At 38.2% G+C, this 16,209-nt stretch overlaps 1 protein-coding gene across 3 annotated transcripts in view; it reads right to left on the bottom strand.

Moving 5' to 3' along the window:
* Positions 1-5,191: 5,191 nt before the first annotated feature.
* FGL1 (fibrinogen like 1) overlaps positions 5,192-16,209 on the bottom strand; it is a 29,012-nt gene continuing 17,994 nt past the window's right edge. For all 3 annotated transcript variants that reach the window (XM_045986139.1, XM_045986128.1, XM_045986147.1), the window contains exons 4-8: positions 14,542-14,701; positions 14,016-14,113; positions 10,314-10,402; positions 9,925-10,112; positions 5,192-5,607 (exon numbers count right to left, since the gene is read on the bottom strand). In XM_045986139.1, coding sequence (XP_045842095.1) covers positions 5,448-5,607; positions 9,925-10,112; positions 10,314-10,402; positions 14,016-14,113; positions 14,542-14,701 — 695 coding nt within the window. In that variant the 3' untranslated portion in view covers positions 5,192-5,447. The remainder of the gene's footprint in view (positions 5,608-9,924; positions 10,113-10,313; positions 10,403-14,015; positions 14,114-14,541; positions 14,702-16,209) is intronic.

The raw sequence follows: 16,209 nt of genomic DNA, 5'->3' as shown, positions 1-16,209 counted from the left end.
ATTGTCCTTCAACTAATATATCAAACTGCTCAGCTTCTCTGAAGGAGAAGGGTGCTGAGGAATGATACCAAGGATCCTTGAAGGTTGAGGTGAATCATACTTATTTATGGAACTTGTTAAAAATTAAATAGCCCAGACCTACAGCTTGATATTGAAAACAGCCTTGAGAGTAAAACACATTATCCTTCCAAACTCCAAGTTCCTCTGAGTTACGCATTCTATTACATGCTGACTCACATACAAACAATATGCAGATGTTCTTTGAACTTGGATTTCAAAAGATCCCTATTTAGAAAAAGTCCTTGGTCGTATTCACCAAATTCCTTACATAGTCTAAAAGTTTTCAGAATAATTTCTTTGCTGGTCCTACTGGTCTGAGTCAACATGGAACTCTTGTTAAGATATAATTTTCACTTGACATTGCTTACTTTGCATAATCATTGCCTATGTAAAAGTTTATCAGCTTTTGACTTTTTGGAAAGGTACACACATATATATATTTTTTCCAAGCATGTGATTTCTTGGCTCTTCACCATGAGTATAAATACCAGAAGATACACCACGCTTTCAAATCACAACTATTTGACCAGCAGAAAAGCTGCAAGGCAATGGTGGTGATTTTCCACCCATGAGTTACTTAGTGTTGTTTCAAATTTAACTTTCTCATAACTAGGGAAACATGGGCTATTTTTAATCCTTCTAAAACTAGTGATGAAAAAGCTGGCATTATCTCTAAAGGACCTTCTTTGAGGAATATGCGATTTTGGAGGAATCTGAATTAGTTGGTTGGCTCTCAGAAGAGGACAGAGAAGCCTTTATAACTGACTTTTCAGAGGTTTCATTTTACATTTCAAGAGCTCTGTGTTCTAATATCACTCAACTGAAAAGAGATACTACAGGTGTAATAGAGGAAGAGAGTTGGAACAGCTGGCCCATGTTAGCTACCTTTCATTGCTCCAAAACTACCTCTACCTGGTATTCCAAAGAATTTTGCCGTGCATGGTAATTCCTAAGGGTATGATCATTCCATTTGGGAGACAAGCTACAGAAGACGTCAAAGAGTGAGCTAGTGGCGAACAAAGCAGTATCTGTTTAGCAGCCTGAAGAAAAAAAATCAAATTACTCCTAAATCTAAACTCTGTAATGTTGTCGCCTTCTCATGCACATAAAAAGCTAGTACTTCCAAAATACACTCCTGGCCCTGCTCCAATTGCTACGTGACCTTGGAGGACGTCTTTTGCAATTTTCTGTGTCTGTAAAAGCTGGGTAATAACACTATCTGTCCCAGATGGTTGGAATTGTATGAATTAATTAGTTCAAGCTGGAAGAGCCTTTGATAGTGGTGAGTGCTCAACACTGTTAGGGTTATACGTACAGGTGGAGACAATGTTACACAGCACATCTATAATTAGAAAGGCCTAGAAACTGCAAACGGTGCCAACACCTCAGGAGTTAAGGAGACAATACCCTATGTCATTTTCTCCGTGAGACGAGGTTGGCTTGTTATGACTGAATGCTTAATTCCCTCTTTTATCTTCTTTGAAAGGTTGCAGCTTGTCCTGGGCTTGTCCACCATAGAGCAGAGTTTTTACCGGGTGTATATGCTTTTTAAGGCAGTATTCTAAATGAAGTGCCAACATTCATGAGAACACAGAGTACAGCCCTGGGTATACAAAGCTTGTTAATTCATCTGAGTCAGGGGAGTAACAGAGTCCTTCCCAGAAATACCTGTCATCTGAAAAATGCAGGAAATTACTTGATCTATAAAATGAAGGGAGAAGTCTGAACCTTTTTTTAGAGATGAAAGCTTTCTTTTCCAAACAAGAACAAAAATCACAGTGTTACGTGTAACCCAAATATATAGCATAGATAAAAATTAAGCCACATCAAATCAAAGGAGAAGAGGAGAAGACCTTCCTGTTCCCTGCAGGGAACTTGACGCACGTTGTCAGAATCTAACGCTCCCCTGGGCTCATTCTAGATGCATGGGACCAGACAATCTCTGCACCAGGTGTCAACCTCTCATTTCTGAGGATTTTTTTTAAGAGTTTAATTATTTATTTGACAGAGATCACAAGTAGGCAGAGAGGCAGGCAGAGGGGGAAGGGGAAGCAGCCTTCCCGCTGAGCAGAGAGCCCGATGTGGGTCTCGATCTCAGGACCCCGAGATCATGACCTGAGCCGAAGGCAGCGGCTTAACCCACTGAGCCACTCAGGTGCCTCTAATTTTTGAGGATTTTAAAGAATTATTTATTTACTTGAGACAGAAAGAGAGAGCAAGGGGGAGGGGCAGACGCCGAGGGAGAGAGAGAATCTCAAGCAGACTCCCCACAGAGCACAGAGCTTGACACAGCTCAATCCCACACCCCTGAGATCATGACCTGAGCTGAAATCAAGAGTCAGATGTTTAACCAGCTGAGCCACCAGGTGCTTGGCTTTTTGTTTGTTTGTTGTTGTTTGAGGATTTAAAATCCCAGTAATATTAAGAACCTGAAATGCTGAGCTTGTAAAGAAGATAAAGTTTACCCAGAGTCATAAATTCATTTGATATGCTCTTATTTGAAAAACTCTGACCATTTCCTTTCTTCTCACACCTACAACCCTTCAGAACACTCCAATTCACCATTATCATGTTCCATTTTACTTTCCTCTTCTTCATTAGCTTTTATTTTTTGGCTTCTGGCTACTCTTACCCTAGCCCACTGAAATTGAAAACACAAAAAATATTATCACTAAATCCAGTGGTCTTTCATTTGAATGCTTTCTCTTTCATCTTTTTTATGGCATTAAATTTTTTTCAATCATTCCTTCTGCATTGAAAAACTGTTCTACTGAGATTTATGTAACACTATACTGGCTTAGTTACCCTCCCATTTCACCATGGAATCAATCCCCCCCCCCTTTAAAAACCTTTCTTCTTTTGATTTCCTAATTGTGTGAATTCTTCAGGCTACTACTTGAGCAAATAATACCCATATTTAAAATGGTCACTGGTGCCCCATTATTTCTACCTTCCCATAGTCTGATTTATGAAACAGTGTTCCCACAAGACTGCGTTAAAGAAACGAATATCCAGGAGGCACGGCAGACACTCCTCTTGCCTGTGTCTTCTAAAGGCTGTAAAATTAAATATTCTCTTTTATGATCTTAGTTCCAGATGGAGTGACCATGTAACACAAGTCTGGCCAAAAAGGAGTAAATGAAAGTCTGTTTACCCTTCTCCCTTCTTCCTGTTTTTGACATGGATCTGAAGCAGGAACTGCAGTGGACAACCTGGGATTTTGAGGAAAAAGCAAAGTGATTTGCAGAAATACCAGCTTCCACATTGCAGAGCGCTGAATGTTCTACTTCTGAGTTCTTGTTAAGTAAGATGAACAAATCCCCATTTGTTTGGACTGCCATAATCACGTGATGTATACCTAACAGCTGACCATACTCCTAACTAGATATAAAAATGCAGACCACTGTATGCTCTGCTTAGAAGTTCAGAATGCAGAGTTGAATATTTAAAAGAAGCAATCTATTTAACTGTGTTCAACAGATCATCTCCTAAACTCAGTTGATCAAGGAGCCCTTTTCTTCCTGTATTATTACAACCCCATAGAACTCAGTTCCCTACCTCATTGCTTTCAAAGTGTGATCCCTAGACCAGCAACATCTGCACCATCTGGAAACTTGTTTTAAAAACCTGAACCTCAGGCCTCAGCCCCAAATCAAAATCTACGTTTTTTTTTATTTTTTATTTTTTTTATTTGACAGAGAGAGATCACAAGTAGACAGAGAGGCAGGCAGAGAGAGAGAGAGAGAGGGAAGCAGGCTTCCTGCTGAGCAGAGAGCCCGATGCGGGACTTGATGCCAGGACCCTGAGATCATGACCTGAGCCGAAGGCAGCGGCTTAACCCACTGAGCCACCCAGGCGCCCCTCAAAAATCTACGTTTTTAACAAGACCCCAGGTAACATGGGTGCCATTAAAGGTTCAGAAGCACTGCTTCCGGGAAACGCTGGTTAGAGGATAAAGTACAACTAACCTTAAGATTTTTATGTGAACTATTATTCAAGTTACTTATTATTATTGTCCCTAAATACCTATTCACTTAATAATCACATAGTTCTTATTCACTGCTTACCTTGCACAGACATTATTTGAAATACTTGTATAATCCTCAACCTAACCCTGAGGGCAAGTACTATCATAATCTTCATTTTACAGATGAGATAGCTGAGGCCCAGAGAAGCTAAGAAGCTTACTCAAGGTCACAGAATCCTTGGTTTAAGGATTTAAGGATCAGTAAACTCGATTGCCTCTCTAACCTGTTTTGCTGTTCCCAAACTTTCCTACTTTGTGTACTTTACACAATGTTTCCCTTAGCCTGCAATGATTTCCCATATACACCCAGTTTAAAAATCTCAGCTCAAAAAGTTAGTTCTTCCAGGAAGATTTTTTGATCCTCTCCCACCAAACGAGGTCAGGTCCCCTGCTATACCTTCCCCCAGGAACGTATTTTTCCTTTATACCATCAGCTTTTAAAATTATTTATATTTTTCTGATTATATGGTTAGTGCATATCTTTATTTAAAAACTGAGCTTCACTTGGACTTGAACAGTTGGCACTCAAATATTTTTCAGACTATCTTGTCTTTATTCATACTTTTACTCTCACTTGAAAGGTTATCTCCCTCCACCTCACTTATCCAAGTTCTATCCAGAAGAAGCAGTAGCATGGTAGCAAAGCACTGGATTTTGGATCAGAATTTGAGTCTGGATTTGGATTTGAGTCCTTGTTCCCTGGCCTACTAGCTTTGTAACTTTGAGTAATCACAAAATCTCAGATCCACCAATGTTCAGCTCTGTTAATTGTGGGGCCGGGGGTGGGGGCAGGGGTGGGGTGATGGTGGTGGTGGTAACAATACCTCACAGGGCTGGTGTAAGAATTACAATGAGGCTTCTGAAAGAAGTGTTAACCTACACAAACATCTTAAAAATACAGGATAATATTTTATAGTGATTAGGACCCTAAACTGTGGTGATGAGTTCCAGCTCTGCAGTCAGAGACCAGCTTTCAAATCCTAACTCATATTTATTGTCTCTGCAGCTGATTTGGCAATCTGTTACTTACTGGATTTTTTTCGTGTGTGTTTTCAACTGCATGTATACTTGATTTAATATGTATTTACCCAAGACATGTTATATATTCTGTGCTTTTTATTTTTTGTTCAACATAAGCACTTATCATAAACTTCTGCACATAAGAATTCAATAATCTATATTTATTTGAAGAATACAAATGTTTTCTGTACTGAAAGTGCATTAAGGAATCAAGGTAAGTGGGAATGAAAAGAAGTACCCATAACAGTTACCATATAGACACATATATGTTCAGAAGTGCTATTTTTTCAAATCGCATTAAATCTAGACTAATTACAGAAAGGAAGCCCACCAGGGAAAATTAAACAGTATTTGGAATAAAATCATTTGGTCTAATTTTCATCACCACAGCTTTCAAAGAGTACCACCAACCATGCCAGGTATGCCAGACAATCCCATTGTCCGTTTTGGCCGTGTAGGGGCCCCTGTAGTATAAACCATTCAGGTTTGCGGAGTGACACCTAGTGGGAAGAAAAATACACACAAAACAGTCAGACCAGAAAAATCACCCTCCTAAAACCCTTTCATTGGCTAGCAAATGATCAAAAAATCATTTTGACTATGAATCCTGCCATTTTGCCAGACAAGGGAATATTGATTAATTTCCAAAAGCCAGGAGATTTCTACAACAGATGGGTTTTTTCCACGGATGGATCTTAACTGCTGTAACAAATCTTAAGATACAACCCAGGTTACCTGCAGTGTCTATAGGAAAAAAGCATTTCTATTCTTAATCACTTTTACACAGAAAAAGGGAAAACAAGCACACCAAAAACACGACTTTGTAACCTTCAGCCTTTCCAAGCGTGGTGCCGGTTAACAAAACCAGGTGGGGCTGGGCGCTCTCTTGCCAGCTTCCCTAGATAATTCGACTTAGACCATCATCCTTCTGCTGCCGATACTCAGATTTTGCACAGCAAACTCCCTTCCTCCCCTTTTAAAAATCGCCAACATGTCCATTATTTTAACCTCAAGGGTAGGAACAAAACCTAAACCACCACGTAAAGTTTTTCCAGCAATTAACCAGCAATCATTTGTCTGAGTTGCCGAGTTAATTTTTTAACATATATCGTTCCGATCTAGATAAAGTTGGTTGGCTGATCATAAATTTTAAAATGTCCCACTTCCTCCTTTAAAACCTGTACATTTTGCCCCTGATATGATAACTAAGAGCACGTGATAATTTTCTGTGTACTCTTAGGAATGAGTTACTACCTATTTCTTTATTGATTAACCAATGAGAAGATGTCAGATAATAGGATATAAGGAGAACGTTCAGAAGGGATAGTTCTGAAAAATCTACGGAAAGTACCTAAATTATTGAATCAAAAAAGCATATAATGTAACCTAGATGCTGAGTTTTGGTGTGGATCACTTAACTTACTGATTTGCTCTTGCTGACCCTCCAGACAGTCTCCTAATTTAACAGGATATAACTGAAACCATGTACACTAACTCTGCAAGTATCAAAAACCTACTATGTTTTTAAAACTGCATAGAAAGTAATGTTAGAAAAAAAAATACTTTAAACTGAGCCTCCTGATTTTATATTTTGGCCTATCTCTGTTTTCCTAGAGACATTTACCATGTATACAATTTTTATTGGGTCTGTGATTTGAATCCCATTAGGAAAACTGACTGCATGGTAAACGTAAAAAATCTTGCTATTCTGAGACCAATTTTCCAGCTGTTTCTGAAGCAGCCTGAACTTGCAACTAGTTGGGGAGACGGTTGGGGTTCCCTTGGTGAAGTGGCTGTGGGCATTTGCATGAGCAAAGCAGAGAAGACACCCACACTCAGTGACTGGTTTGCTATGTGGCGAAAGAATGCCTTGTAGGTGAGGGATGATTATGAAGTGCCCATTTCATGTATGTTAGAAGAACTTGAGGATGCAAAAAAAAAAAAAAAAAATGAGGGTAAGGAAGAAGAGGATGATAGGATTAAACAAGAGGAATTGGAGGCATGGTAGAAATAGCACCAAACTTCTGGAACAATTGATTTTTTTTCTCCAGCTTTACTGATTTTCCACCTGTACAGACTTATCATCTCCTTTGGCTTCAAGGATAATATAGGATTCTTTGGCAGCCCCGGCTAACTGAATGGCCTTTCTTTGTCATCTCTGAACCCCTATATCTAGAGTCAAGTAAATCATTTATTTGCCCATGTTAATATGTGCTGGTTGTCCTTTAGACACAATAGCGGCCAGTCAACGAGGGAAGTTCATGGTAATGTTAACTGATAGGATTGTTATTTCTGTGTCTGGCCTTCTGTTCCAAATCAAATATTAAGAGATCTTGCAACTTAGTGATTTATGGATAATAAGCTTTACATAATGCTGATCATTTTTACATATGCTAATTTAGAAGGACAGGGGAGGAAAAAGGAGGAGGAAAAGAAGGCTTTTTAAAAGCACAAGAAAGGGCGCCTGGGTGGCTCAGTGGGTTAAGCCGCTGCCTTCGGCTCAGGTCATGATCTCAGGGTCCTGGGATCGAGTCTTGCATCAGGCTCTCTGCTCAGCAGGGAGCCTGCTTCCCTCTCTCTCTCTCTCTGCCTGCCTCTCTATCTACTTGTGATCTCTGTCAAATAAATAAATAATATCTTTAAAAAAAATAAAAATAAAAAAATAAAAGCACAAGAAAACCACCAGGGAAAAGATTCTCATCACCTTTGATTTGCTAACATGGAAAGACACCTTTGCTCCTCTGTCCTCTCTCACTGCTGTATGTACTCTAGTTCCTGTACAAGGGACCAGAAATTACATGGACTCAAACTTTTAAAAAAGCAAGGTCCAGAGAAAACTCTGTTTTTTTTTACAAGCACTTAGTTTCAACTTGACACGCCACTCTACCTACCACTAGCTGTCTCGCTATAGAATCTATAACTCCAAAAGCAGCACATCCCATAACTGATGTTCCTGAATCTCATGCTTTTAGGGGAAATTAACATATGCCTTGTCTACCTCCACTTAATAAGACAGAGAATTGCAAAATGCTTTAAAAGTACTTACATCACAAAAATAAGGTTAAAATTTGGATTGTGGAACTTAATGCATAGTCTTCAATAATATGGAAAATCTGACACTCCAGAAACACTCACTTACTGAAGATTCCACAATGGAAAATCTTAATGTCTAGACATTTTGAGGTGGTCCTTGTTTTCTAAAGAGAAAAGCCATTCAACACTTGTGCACTGCCTAGCAGTGGGAGCACATCTGCTTTGCAGACATAGCGGACCCATCGGGTTATTTTTAAGGAAGACTGTATGAAGTTTCCATTCTTGCCTAAACTTTGTAATTACAACAAAGGCAGCTATCTGGAAACCATCTTGGGTGGAGAACAGTTAAACAAGTCAAGGATACCTGGCCTAGAGAGGAGAAAATACTGAGGAATACAATAAATATTTTCTCAATCATTGCCTGCAGGGTTCTGTTTAAAGGGATTTACAGTTGCTCTATTAACTACTGAGAAAAAAAAATCTGGCAAGATATAGGAAGGCAGATTTCAAGTTAATAAAAGGAAAAACTGAGTGCAATTAAAAAATGGAATGAACTAGATGAAAAAGTAACACTGAAGTATTCAGCCAGAGGGTGGAATTAGGTGTCAAGAAGATTGTAGAAGGGAAAACAGCATGGAGGTTCCTCAAAAAGTTTAAAGTAAAGCTACTCTATGACCCAGCAATCACACTACTAGGTATTTACCCTAAACATACAAATGTAGTGATCCGAAGGAGCACATGCACCCAAATGTTTATAGCAGCAATGTCCACAATAGCCAAACTATGGGAAGAACCTAGATGTCCATCAACAGACGAATGGATAAAGATGATGTGGTGTGTATGTATATATATATATACACATACATACATACATATACAGTGGAATACTATGCAGCCATCAAAAGAAATGAAATCTTGCCATTTGCAAGGACATGGATGGAACTAGAGGGTATTATGCTGAGTGAAATAAGTCAGTCAGAGAAAGATAATTATCATATGATCTCCCTGATATGAAGAATTTGAGAAGTAAGGTGGGGGGGTCGTGGGGGGTAGGGAGGGAATAAAATGAAACAAGATGGGACTGGGGAGGGAGACAAACCATAAGAGACTCTTAATCTCACAAAACAAACTGAGATTTGCTGGGGGTAGGGAGGTGGGGATAGGATGGTTGGGTTATGGACATTGGGGAGGGTGTGCGCTATGGTGAGTGCTGTGAAATGTGTAAGCCTGACGATTCACAGACCTGTACCCCTGGGGCTAATAATACATTTTATGTTAATAAAAAATTAAAAACTTAAAAAAGAATATTGTAGAGGAAATTTCTGTATTGGGAGGAGCTTGGATTCAGTGATGTAATGGAAGTCACAGTGATTGAAGAGTAGTTTTACACAGAAAAAATTACAAAAATAACATGGCCATTTCATACGATAGGAGAAGGTGAAGACCAAACTGGTTATTAGAATGCTGAAAATATTTCTCCTATATAAATGTTCTCTATATCTTCATGTTAATTTGTGGTCAACTGTTTATAACTTACCCATTTTTGTTTTGCAAGCAATTTTTGCATGTCATAATTTGATCTATTTCTATAACACCTCTCAAGCTTTATTAATGCACACAATAAACAAATCTTCAAAAATACTTCATCACTGAAGAATTCTAATAAGGATGATTACTTAATAATGTCAGTACTACAAAGGAGACAACATTACCTCATGATATAATTAATGCTCACCAGTGAGATATCATCAACACCCTCACAACTATGTTTATAAAATGCAAACCTGTTAAACCACCAGCCAGACCGATCTTCTTCTGCACAATTCCCTTCATAGTTGTCATTATCCCTGTCCCGTGTGCTGAATTTCATTCTTTGATGACTACCCCACCATTGCACCTCAGGATGAAGATTCCCTCCAAGCGAGTCTCCGGCTGTTCCAGAATATTCCCCAATATTCAACTCATAGGAATTCTAAAGGAAAAGAGGCAACTTCCACTATCAATTGTCACTATAATGTGTTAAATTAATGCTAATAATTAATATTAATGTTAATAATATGTTTATTTAATAACCAAAAGAACAGGTCCTATTATATATCTTTGTTTCCCCTGACTTCAGGGTTTATATTTTACACATTAATTCGTGATGTTACTTATCTGAAAATTTGAGTACCTTTTCATCTCCAACTTTGAAAAGTTTATATTGTGCATAACGGCTATTTTTTTCAAAATCTGCAAGGTCAATTTTTAAAGTGTAGTCTCCTGGAAAAAAAAAAACAAGCAAGAAATTATAGGATATTTCTGATGTGTGAGATGACATTGATTTGTTGAGGTTTTAAAACAACTCCTGGCTCTAATTTACTTAAACTATTTCCTTCTGCCATGAGTCAGTTTTCAAAGAATGAACAGTGATTCCCGTGTGTTTACAACACAAACATTTTATTGTGTTTTTTACTTGAAAATAGCTAGAGACACAATATTAAAGGTGGGAGTTTTCTAGAGATCTATCACAGGTAAAAGCTGTGCAATTCACTTGACGAAGAACAGCAGAAAATAAGTCATTATTTAGTTAATAGATTAAGAAATATAACAATGAGCAGTGCCTTGGTGGCCCAGTGGGTTAAGCATCCGACTCTTGATTTCGGCTCCGTTCATGATCTCGGGGTTGTGAGATCAAGTCCTGCATCAGGACCCACCCTGGGTATGGAGCCTGCTTAGGATTCTCTCTCTCCCTCACCCCCCGCCCTCCCCCTGCTCACACACATGCTCTCTCTCAATCTCTCTCTCTGGAAAAAAAAGAAACTAATAATGAAAGAATAGAAGTTTTAAGAAGTTTAAACATTTATCTTCTTTTTCTTACTTTCAATAAGAACGTTGATCTTAAAAGTAAGTACTAATTGAACTTGTTGGTATCCTCATAGTGACCTTCTCTTTTCTCCATTGTGCCATCACTTGTGAATCACAAAGACTATTGTTTTTTTTTGAAAAACAGAACTATTGTCAGGAACCAGAAAGTTATAAATCAAACTAATTGTTAGATAATATATATATTCTATCCTTCTACTCTGACAACTAAAATTTCACAATGACCTATAAGACTGGGTTTGAATTTAGTATCTTAGTCTCTTTGGGGTTCCAAGCCAGAATGCGGAGGCCCAGGGAGAGAGACCCTCTGGACCCTGTCACACAGGTCTCATGTATGGTCTGCCTCCTCTTTTCTTATCTCTATCCCCATCACTCACAGAAAGGGACCCTGTCCACATTTGTGCCTGTTCCAGGCTGCACATGAAAGCTCTGTTTATACCCACACTAAAAGCTATTTTGCCTCCCCTCAGGCTTAAGGGGGTACTCACCAGCAGGACAATCTTTTCAAGGGGGAATAGATAAAGGAGGCTTGGACAGGTCCTGGAAAAAGCTTTGGCTGTTTGGGCAGGGATTGCTGTACTGAGTGGGGAGGAGTGTGGGCTCTTGTTGGCCTTGGCACTCTAGCCCCACAGACCCTTCCTCCCGTGGAGCTCTCTAATGTGGGATTCTGAAAGAGACCCTCTAATCTCATCAAAAGGCAATAAAGTTTATCTGAGCCAAGACTGAGAAGTCAATGAGAACAGTAAGGCAGGCTAAGTTAACTCTCTGAAAAAAATACTTCTGCATTGTCGAAGAGATATGAAGTCAGACTCAATGTTTCAGGTAACCATCTTAATATCGTTATGGTCAATAAGTAAATATAAATATAATTATAGACCATTCCTAAATTAATGTTATTGCAAACATTTCCAGTCAAAACTTATGTAATGGGGGGCGCCTGGGTGGCTCAGTGTGTTAAAGCCTCTGCCTTCAGCTCAGGTCACGATCCCAGGGTCCTGGGATCGAGCCCCGCGTCGGGCTCTCTGTTCAGCAGGGAGCCTGCTTCCCTTCCTCTCTCTCTGCCTGCCTCTCTGCCTACTTGTGATCTCTGTCTGTCAAATAAATAAATAAAATCTTAAAAAAAAAACACTTATGTAATGGGCATAAAGCTATTTTCAGAGGAAATTCACTAGCCTTAAGTGCTCTCACAATTAAAGAATTGCAAAAGCATGGGTTTTCCTTGGGATGATGTGATATGTGGTTGTGAAGCCTGAAACTGCTGAATTCATTTTTACTGTCATGGGAGTAGGAACCTGAATACCAGTTAAAACATGAAGGGGAAGGAGATGTGTTGGTAATGTGCCTCTGGGTAAATAAGCATTTACTAATAATCTGACAAATGATTTTGAATTTTAGAAGGAGCCAAGGGTTACTTTAACGTTTTCATAGTTTCAATAAGAAACCAGACAAATATTAATGTGCAAAAAAAAGCAGGTATGATAAGTGTTATATATCTATCATAAAACACTCCAAAGTAGGAAAACAAATACACTGAAGCAAGGGAAATCTTACGTAAATTTAGAGAGCATTGATCACAAGAAGGGCAAGCAAAGAAAGATATCAGGCTTCTAGGATTATCTATCCTCTCTATTACTTGGTGTCTCAAAGATCCCTATAATTATAATCCAACTTATGAATTATGAATATAGAAACAACAATCACTTTTCTTAACTTGGATGAAGGAAGCAAACCCTTGCTTTTATGTTTAATGCATCACCATTAGATAGAGCACGCCTTCTTGAGCAATACAATTGCCTTTTATAAAACATTCTGAATCAGACCTGAGTGGGCATGTCTACAATCTCAGATTTACACTAGAGGCAAGGAAGGCATTGAGGTGGAGTAAATGATCATGGAAATGAGAGGCTTAGAAAATTCATCACACTAAGGATATTTTAGACAAATATTGAACCCTAGTAGAAGATACCCAGGCAGTACATAAGACATGAGGGAAATTGTACAGGTGTCTTCAATTTGAAATGTGTCAATAAAATAAAATAAAATGGCTCAATGGAGGGATAGATATGTAATTAAAATAATAAAAACAGTAAAATGTTAGTGTAGAAACTATGTGGTAATTTGACTCTTCTTTTAGTTTTGCTGTATCTTTGAAATTCTCAAAAATGAAAGCTGAGGGCGGTGGAGACAGGAACATTTACTATGGGATTTATTTGCAGAAACAGCCCCAATGCTGTTTTGTCTCAACCTTTGCGATACGACTTTGTAACTCCTTCCATTAAGTCCATTTCTTTCCCCTTAAAATGCGCTGGTCCCGTGACTTGCTTTTACCAGAAGAAGGCAGTGAAAACGACCATGTGCCAGTTCTAAGGCTAGAACTCAAACAACTTTCATACTTGCCCTCTCTTTTTTGGAACTTTGCCTGAGCTACAGGAACAAGTCCAGGCCGGCTACCTGGAAGAGAGACTGTATAGAGCAGAGCCCAGTAATTCCATCTGAGGGCAGCCTACAGCAGCCAGCCTCCCACAGACCAGGGAATTGGTCACAGACCCACCAGCAAGCCCAGCCCACATCTGCAGCCCTGATGGGCAAAACTGCCCAGCCAACTTGTACATTTGTGAGCAATAATAAATGGCTGTGACTTTAAACCAGTAAATCTTGAAGTGGTTTGTTATATACTGTTACTGTGGCAATAGATAGCTGACCCAGTATAGATATTTTGAGGAACTCAAGGCATTAAAAAAGGAAGGAAGATGACATTCCATTTCTTTTCTGGAAATAGAAAATAAATATATGAGAAATCTCCCATCCCCAGTGCAGATCTAGTTTCTTTGCCTCTGGTCCTAGTTTTCAGTGGCCATGTTGCATAAAAGGGATGATTGCCCAAAAGGGATCATTGCCTGCAAAACACAACCATTACTGAATTGGTTCCGTTGCCTATCATTTAGTGAAAAACATTTTATTTTATTTTTTTAATTGTACTTCAGGTGAATTTGATAACAGGCAACCTTACCTTGTGTGGTCAGTAAGTGAAGATTTTTATTACCCAGCCAATATTCACCATTTTCCCGAACAAAATTTCCAAAGCCATTTTCATAGTCATTCCAGCCTCTAAAAAATTTAAAGTGAAAGCTGATTTTAGCAAAACCCAAAAGGACTCTGTAGTAACCGAGGTGCTCATCCCTCCCAACTACCACCACCACCAGCATTTTTTCTTTTTCCTTTTTTTTTTTTTTGAAGATTTTATTTATTTATTTGACAGAGATCACAAGTAGGCAGAGAGGCAGGCAGAGAGGAGAAGCAGGCTCCCTGCAGAGCAGAGAGCCCGATGTGGGGCTGGATTCCAGGACCCTGGGATCATGAACTGAGATGAAGGCAGAGGCTTTAACCTACTGAGCCACCCAGGCGCCCTCTCAATATTCTTATTTAGAGAGTGAAATACTAATTATAGACCTCAGGATATAATTTTTAAAAGGTTCAACTTTTTATGAATCTCACACATGTTACTCCAAATAAATTCTATGTCATAATTAGCACACCTGTTAAAGTTCTCACTGCCATCAGATCGTCTCTGAATTACAGTCCATCCTCCTCCATCAGACATGTCACAGTAAACGGAGAATATTGTTGGGCTCTGGAGAGGTTTGATTTTGTAAAATCCACTGCGCTTATAACCATCATTAAAAATCTCTGAACAGTCTGTTTGCAAAACAAGGTAATGTAATAATTTGTTATATGTCTTCCTCCACACCCCCCACAAGAGCCTCTGGATAAGATTACTCAATACTAATGGAGACAGATAAACACATGGTGTAGATAATCAGCTTTTTAAAATTGCATCTTGGACATATTCCAGTAGATATTAGGAAAGTCTTATTTCCTTTCCTACTACTTAATTATCATCTGACTCCTTGACATGATCATGAAAATAAAAGAGGGGTTTGGTTTCTCATTTCTGATTTTTATGGAAAGCAATTAAAAAATTATATATGTTCAGTTAATTACAGTGTATTTAATTGGAACTTAGAGCTTTAACTGACAGAATAGTAGAAGTTATCTCTCCTAGGAAGCTGAAATGAAAGTAGAAATATAACCTCAAACAAATAATTTAATATGGGTTATCTTGACTCAGAGGATTATAAATCATTCTGAACAACTTGAGGTTAATTCAAAATAGTAATCTTCTTGTTAGATTTTATAACTTCCCAGTCTCAACAGATTTTTTTTTACTAACCCACTGAAATTTCTAACAGTCCATGCATTCTTAGATGTTTTTGTGAAAAACTGTAAGCTTGTGTTATCCATTTTATTCCTATGTTCTTCTTTGCCATATTTCTTTGATATTAAAGCAAACATATGTACCAATTTGTCAGCAAAAAGTAGTATCTATTTCTTAAATTACTTGAGGATAAGATAAATTAATAGCCCACTGGGTCTCATCTAGGCTGATAGGTACACACTTAGAGAATATGGCAAGTATGGACTTCACTATTGTTTCAACGCCTAGGCAGCTATGTTTAAAAGTTGGTTGAAGTAGCGGCTGCTAGAAAGAGATGGTCTCAAAAATACCTAGTTATAGACTTTTGAGTAAAAATACATTATAAGTTAACTTTCACATTTTACCCTTGTAATTTTGTTAGTTTCCTTCTTTTTTTAAAAAATTCTGTTCCTGATGAGAGGATTCTATCCTATTATCGTACTTTAAAGTTCTTTCTTCATTTTCATTGCTTCGATGACAAATTTTCTATAACTCTGTTTTGTTACAATTAAAATATACTACACATTGAATTGGTGGAATAGGCAATACAAATTTGGAGAGAAAAGAAAATAAAGAATATCACTTTCAAAAACCCTCCCCAGGTTAAGACCAATCATATACTACTGCTTTGGTGAGATGCTCGTCTTTGTAACGATATAGACTTTATTTGTATGTTAATTTATGAGATTCAGAAGCCCATTCTTTATGCATGCTGGATCCTTAAAAAAAAAAAAAATCATTTTTTGGCAATTAAATAAGGTGAAAATCACTACCTAAAATTAATTCAGTGTTGTTCAAAAGCTTACATTTTGTGGTCAAATAAGTTGTACACTTTTCATTAAAGTAAGCAGATTTAACCTTGTTAAGGAAGGAGTGCTTTGCTTATGTACAATCTCCTACCAAAGATCTTAATAGTAAAGACTCCAAAGATTCAGACTATTTTCCAGGC

This window comes from Meles meles, chromosome 2, assembly GCF_922984935.1.
Source record: "Meles meles chromosome 2, mMelMel3.1 paternal haplotype, whole genome shotgun sequence".
Taxonomy (NCBI): domain Eukaryota; kingdom Metazoa; phylum Chordata; class Mammalia; order Carnivora; family Mustelidae; genus Meles; species Meles meles.
This window is presented reverse-complemented; position numbering and strand designations above follow the sequence as displayed.